The sequence below is a fragment of the Rosa chinensis genome, chromosome 4, assembly GCF_002994745.2.
Source record: "Rosa chinensis cultivar Old Blush chromosome 4, RchiOBHm-V2, whole genome shotgun sequence".
NCBI lineage: Eukaryota > Viridiplantae > Streptophyta > Magnoliopsida > Rosales > Rosaceae > Rosa > Rosa chinensis.
This window is the reverse complement of record NC_037091.1, coordinates 41,589,192-41,595,642: the sequence shown is the minus strand read 5'-3', so window position 1 is coordinate 41,595,642 and position 6,451 is coordinate 41,589,192. Positions and strand designations below refer to the sequence as shown.

The window sequence follows — 6,451 nt, the reverse complement described above, 5'->3', positions numbered from 1 at the left end:
CCTGGGAAAGAAATTTCTCCGACATCCTCTCGAATATTTGCATAGCCGGCCTCACTGGTGCATATCCTCCACCTTCAATTGATGTCGATGACGTGTCCTGAAACCTACTGCCATGCATTGCCGTCACGGACGCCATATCGCTACGACACCTAACTCATCTCGATCTCGTCAGGAGGTAGATAGATTTTTGGTTCAAAGAGGTAGATGTTGCCGTCACGGACGCCATATCGCTACAACACCTAACTCGTCTCGATCTCGTCAGGAGGTAGATGGATTCTTGGTTCAAAGAGGTAGATGTGTTTTTGGTTTGCGTTGGCATCATAAAGAGAGAGAGGAGATGGCATCATAAAGAGAGAGAGAGAGAGAGAGGAGATGGGTTTTTGGTTTGTGTTGGCATCAGAGAGAGAGAGAGAGAGAGAGAGAGAGAGAGAATAATGGTATAAGGGTAAGCGGTATTAGTGACAACATGTACAAAAAATATGTTGGGTTTCAAAGCCCATGTACTTATGTTGGGTTATATAAAAGTTGGTCACCTTAATTCAGAATGACCTTAAGTTCATATACTGTTCTTAAAAATTTCCCTTTATTTTTATAAGACGAGGACTGGTCGTACCAGAGAGTTGTTTCGAATAGTTTCAAACTTTCAATCGACCAAACACTGAGGCACCAACTACCATCATGGCATCATGCATGTAAATGGAAAATAAATAATACACAAAGCACATGCAAATACACATGTTTTACTTTAAAAACTAAATAGCAATTGGGGTGGCCAAGATGGAATCTGATCCTTTGATTACCAAGAGATAAAGATAGAAAATTCCATTAGAACGCCACTAATAGTTGTCACTTCAAAATATTAATCAAATGGGAAAGGAAAACCCCAGGTCATTTCCAAGTCAAAAATCTAATAATCCCATCAGAGAAAAAACAAAAAGGAAACTAGGAAAGTACAGTACACAGCTGCAAAATTAATTACCTCTAGCTATCAAATTAAATAAATAAACAGGGAAAGCCTTCTCTACATAAATATGCCGTTCTCATCAACCACCAAGCTCAGTCTTGAGCCTTAAGGGAGTCTTGAGTCTTTTAAGTCTTGAATTGTTGTATCTTCAGCTGTTGAGTCTTCATGGGTTTCTGCTCAAGTTCCACAGTAGCACGGGATGTGATGGATACAGTTTGTCTGAAGAAGAGCAATGAGAAGCCAAATCAGAAGGTGAGTGAGAGCAAGAAGATAAGAGGAACAGTGGTGTTGATGAAGAAGAACGTGTTGGACTTCAACGACATGAAGGCATCGCTTTTTGATCGAATCCATGAGTTTCTGGGCAAGGGTGTTTCCATGCAGCTCATCAGTGCTACTCAACCTGAGCCTGCAGGTCAAGAGATCAGTCAAGCTTTCTCTTTTGAATCAAACTCTGCACATCATTCATCATTTTCTAACATGAATTCTTCACCAACTGTGTTTTGATCTTGTCGTTTGTATTACAAGTAATCTAGCTTGATTAATTAATTAGGCTTAAGTGCTTATGCTTTCAGAGTTACGGTCAATTGCTGACCACAAAATTGATGGTCACCCAATCTCACCAGCTCAAAATCCAATGTTTGTCATTCTTGGACCAATTAAGTGTTTTACTTTTTGGAATTCATGTCCACCACTGGATTTCTTTACTCCATGGTGACCACCGTTCTTACAAATTAGGCTGAATCTGACATTTTCTTGTGTTCATGTGCAGAAAATGGGTTGATGTCGAGGGGGAAGATTGGGAAGATAGCTTACTTGGAGAACTGGATTACAACCCTTACATCCTTGACTGCTGGAGATACTGCTTTCACCGTTTCAATTGACTGGGATGAGTCAATGGGAGTTCCTGGGGCTTTGATGATCAGAAACCATCACCATAGCCAATTTTACCTCAAGACGATTACATTAGATGATGTTCCTGGACACGGTCGAGTCCATTTTGTCTGCAATTCCTGGGTTTACCCTGCACATCGTTACAAGTATAATCGGATATTTTTCTCCAACAAGGTGATTTTCATTTGCAGTTAACATGTATTAGGAGACATATTTTCCACTTGTACAAGTCTTTTTTTCATTATTTCTTTAATTGTTTTGAATATTAATTAAATCTAGAATCTTGGAGTTATAATAATTTTTTAATATCAGCCGCTAATATAATAAGGAAACAAAAGCCTTTCATAACTTGATCAATTGGTTTTAGCATCGTATTTTATCCTCATGTGGTGAGAACTTTTTCATGATTGTTCTCTTAACATCAATCATCGGAAGCTTAAGGTTTTCTGATATGGAAAAAACATTCTATTGCCCTAATCCACTTTTCAATATGGGAGAATTATAATCGATTACTATCCAGCTGGATTAGCACTAAAGAAAATCCTTTTATTTTGTGTTCATAACGTATGTTTGTCTCTGTCTGTGTATATTATTCATAACAGAACAGATATTTTGTTTAACATTATAACTTTTACTTGGTGATTATATTTCATAGTTTGAGAATCTTGAAATGCATAATGACATGCAGAAATGACTCCACTAACAGAACCTTTATGTTTGTGTTAGGCCTACCTGCCATCTCAAACACCTGAGCTGTTACTCCCTTACAGGGAAGAAGAGCTGAGTAATCTCCGTGGAAGTGGATCAGGCGAGCTAAAGGAGTGGGACAGAGTCTATGACTATGCTTACTACAATGATTTGGGGAGTCCAGACAAGGGTCCAGAATATGCACGCCCTGTTCTTGGTGGATCACAAGAGTATCCCTATCCGAGAAGAGGAAGAACTGGTCGAAAACCAACTAAAACTGGTCAGGAAACAATTTTAGCACAATTATTTTTCTTTTGTTTTTTATTTTTCCTTTTCTGCTCATGTTCTTACTATCCTGAAACTCTTATGACATAAAGTATATAGAATATGAACAGAGACTTTACATGATAGAAGAATTTTGATGGCTTAGAAGCATAACCATTGACCAATTTCTTTATGCCTGTAATACAGACCCCAACTCTGAGAGCAGGCTGTTTCTTCTAAGTCTAGACATCTATGTTCCAAGAGATGAGCGCTTTGGCCACGTGAAGTTTTCAGATTTTCTTGCATATGCCCTAAAATCCCTGGTTCAGATATTGCTCCCAGAGCTTAGATCTCTGTGTGATAAAACTATCGATGAGTTTGACACGTTTGAGGATGTACTTGATCTCTATGAAGGAGGCATCAAGCTACCAAATGGGCCTACACTCAAAAAATTAAGGGACTGTGTCCCTTGGGAGCTTCTCAGGGAACTACTTCGCTCAGATGGCGAGCGATTTCTCAAGTTCCCAATGCCTGATGTGATTAAAGGTATAAGCATACTAGTTTACACAGTTTGTATCCTATATTGTGGAAAAAAAATTAAAGATTAAATTTCGATGATAATTTTGCAGAGGATAAATGTGCATGGAGGACGGATGAAGAGTTTGCAAGAGAAATGCTGGCAGGGGTTAACCCTGTTAACATCACCTGCCTTCAAGTAAAATACAAGCTTTAAGTATTTGACTATCATAGAGATACAATTATGTCACAAGTAGTTTATTCACTGAAATTTGATTTGCAGGAATTTCCCCCAACCAGCAAGCTAGACCCTAAAGTATATGGGAATCAGAACAGTTCAATACGAAAAGAACAGATAGAAAAGAACATGAATGGCCTCAGTGTTGAAGAAGTATTTTCTCGTCTCTCAGAAGAACTACCATTATATGATAAAAACCCAATATTTGTTAAATTCATGTGCATAATCATTTCTCCCTTTTATACAGGCAATTAAAAGCAACAGACTTTTCATATTAGATCATCATGATGCATTAATGACATACCTGAGACGAATAAACACAACAACGACAAAGACCTATGCCACCAGAACTTTCCTCTTGCTACAAGAAGATGGGACATTGAAGCCTTTGGCAATTGAGTTAAGCCTTCCACATCCACAAGGGGAGCATCATGGTGCTGTCAGCAAAGTTTTCACTCCAGCAGAAGATGGCATCGAGGCTTCAGTTTGGCAGCTGGCCAAAGCTTACGCTGCTGTAAATGATTCTGGCTATCATCAACTTATCAGCCACTGGTAAGCACTTAAACAGCACTACATTGAAGCATACGGTAGCAGCTTCATCCTATTTTACATGCTTTAAATTTTATATGCAGGTTAAACACCCATGCTGTAATAGAGCCATTTATAATTGCAACAAATAGACAGTTGAGTGTGCTTCACCCGATACATAAGCTTCTGCAACCACACTTCCGGGACACGATGAACATAAATGCCCTGGCCAGGCAAATCCTAATCAATGCTGGAGGGGTGCTTGAGAAGACAGTCTTCCCAGCTCAATATGCCATGGAAATGTCCGCCGTTATTTATAAAAACTGGGTATTCACCGAGCAAGCATTACCTGCTGACTTGCTCAAGAGGTAAGCCATAAAGCTTTAATTGAACGGAATAGGCTTCAACTATTATTCAGCTAAATTTTGTTCTACTTCTGGTTGGTTCCAGGGGAATGGCAATTTCGGACCCAAGCAGCCCTCATGGCCTCAGACTTCTGATAGAAGATTACCCCTTTGCTGTTGATGGGCTGGAAATATGGTCTGCCATTGAAACTTGGGTCACTGAATATTGCACTTTCTACTATCCAACAGATAACGTGGTCAAAAGTGATTCTGAACTCCAGAAATGGTGGGAAGAGCTCCGCAATGAAGGCCATGGTGACAAGAAAGATGAACCATGGTGGCCAGAGATGCAAACTAGAGCTGAACTTATCCAATCATGCACCATAATCATATGGATAGCTTCTGCCCTCCATGCTGCTGTGAATTTTGGGCAGTGGCCTTATGCTGGCTACCTCCCAAATCGCCCAACAATAAGCCGCCGATTCATGCCTGAGCCAGGCACTGCTGAATACGATGAACTTGAGACAAACCCTGATGTGGCCTTCCTCAAAACAATTACATCCCAGCTCCAAACTCTTCTTGGCGTATCTCTGATAGAGATTTTATCACGACATTCAACTGATGAGATATATCTTGGTCAAAGAGATACCCTTGAGTGGACTTCAGATGATGAGGCACTAGCAGCATTTGATAGATTCGGAAAGAAGCTGATAGAAATTGAGAACAGAATTACAGAAATGAACGAGGATGAGAGATGGAAGAACAGAGTTGGGCCCGTGAAGATGCCTTATACCTTGCTCTATCCCAGCACCTCAGATTACTCTAGAGAGGGTGGACTCACCGGAAAGGGAATTCCCAACAGTGTCTCAATATGAGGTTTTTGATCTATGTACTAGAAGGCTATCATTGAAGCAAATGCTATATTGTGGTGTAAGACTAGAGATTAAGACTACCATATAGGATCATGTAATTCTCGTTTCTTTTTTGTGATTTTGTACCTAAGTGTTCGTGTAGATTACATTATCTCAGAGATGTCAATTAGTTCTGCAGGTGTGGATGTAATCAAGAGTGAATTTGAATCAAATGACCAGTTATGCCTCTCTTTTAGTTTCTAATCCAAATCTAGTAATATGGCAAAGATGAGATGCTACAAAATTATTGATAGCATGTTAGAAACTGTGAGAGAAAAACTTGCCCAAGTCACCAGTAAGATTCTGAGATCACTTTATTGGAGCATATGTATGACTTCCAGTCAACTAATCAAGAAGCGAATTACATACGTGGGAGCAAGGGGTTTCGGTTATAATGGACTCCAGGTTTTAGGAAAGAATTTCCTAGCTAATTCATAATTAGAAGTTTCAGCGTTTAATAGGGATAAACATCTTTTTTAAGACTGTAGAATCATTAGAATCATATCAGGTCATTAGTAGCTGCAGATCTGGAGAACTAAAATGTGTTATGCAGATGATCCTACCAAAAGATAGAGAAGAACATAAGTTTTTGTTTCTAGATGTCTTAGAAAGACAAGATTTTTCTGCTAGGAGTAACAGAAATTTACATGTTGCTTGGGCTCTGAAGTGCTAAAATTCTCTTTTATTTGCAATATGCACCACAAATATACTGAAAATCTTATGACATAGTTACCTCATCTAATTCACTAATTCCTGTGACACTAAACTAGGAAAGTTGTTTCTGATTTCCTCATAGACTGTAAGACCAACTGTACCTTTATTTCGCCTAATAGATATTACTTTTTCGGCAACATATTCAAGTCGACTGTTAAGTCATGGTCAAGTATAGAATGACTAGCATATGTATCATACAATAGTGCATAAAATGAGTGCAGAGAATAATATGATTCAACTGACCACTTATGATGTTGGATTTTTGAGGAGAGGAGTTTCTTGCTCAAAACGCTTGGAGCAGACTCCCCATTTCCCCACCCAAGCACCAATTCACAAACAGCACTCTGCAAATGAGCCCTCCTCCAAAGTCTATAGCCAACCTTTTTGCTCCACC

At 39.2% G+C, this 6,451-nt stretch overlaps 1 protein-coding gene across 1 annotated transcript; it reads left to right on the top strand.

The window, feature by feature from the left end:
• Positions 1–1,129: 1,129 nt before the first annotated feature.
• LOC112197257 (probable linoleate 9S-lipoxygenase 5) lies at positions 1,130–5,307 on the top strand. Its single transcript, XM_024337875.1, has 9 exons — positions 1,130–1,376; positions 1,734–2,029; positions 2,582–2,822; positions 3,014–3,352; positions 3,436–3,521; positions 3,606–3,713; positions 3,808–4,112; positions 4,193–4,456; positions 4,539–5,307. The coding sequence occupies exons 1-9, from the start codon at positions 1,130–1,132 to the stop codon at positions 5,305–5,307; spliced, it is 2,655 nt and encodes an 884-aa protein (XP_024193643.1).
• The last annotated feature ends 1,144 nt before the right edge of the window (positions 5,308–6,451 follow it).

What these genes read in the sequence shown, in the direction of transcription:
- LOC112197257 (XM_024337875.1), top strand. Translation starts at nt 1,130, where the DNA reads ATGGGTTTCTGCTCAAGTTCCACAGTAGCACGGGATGTGATGGATACA. An exon ending in TCGAAAACCAACTAAAACTG is followed by an intron (nt 2,823 to 3,013) that starts GTCAGGAAACAA and finishes CCTGTAATACAG; the next exon opens with ACCCCAACTCTGAGAGCAGG. An exon ending in TTAACATCACCTGCCTTCAA is followed by an intron (nt 3,522 to 3,605) that starts GTAAAATACAAG and finishes TTTGATTTGCAG; the next exon opens with GAATTTCCCCCAACCAGCAA.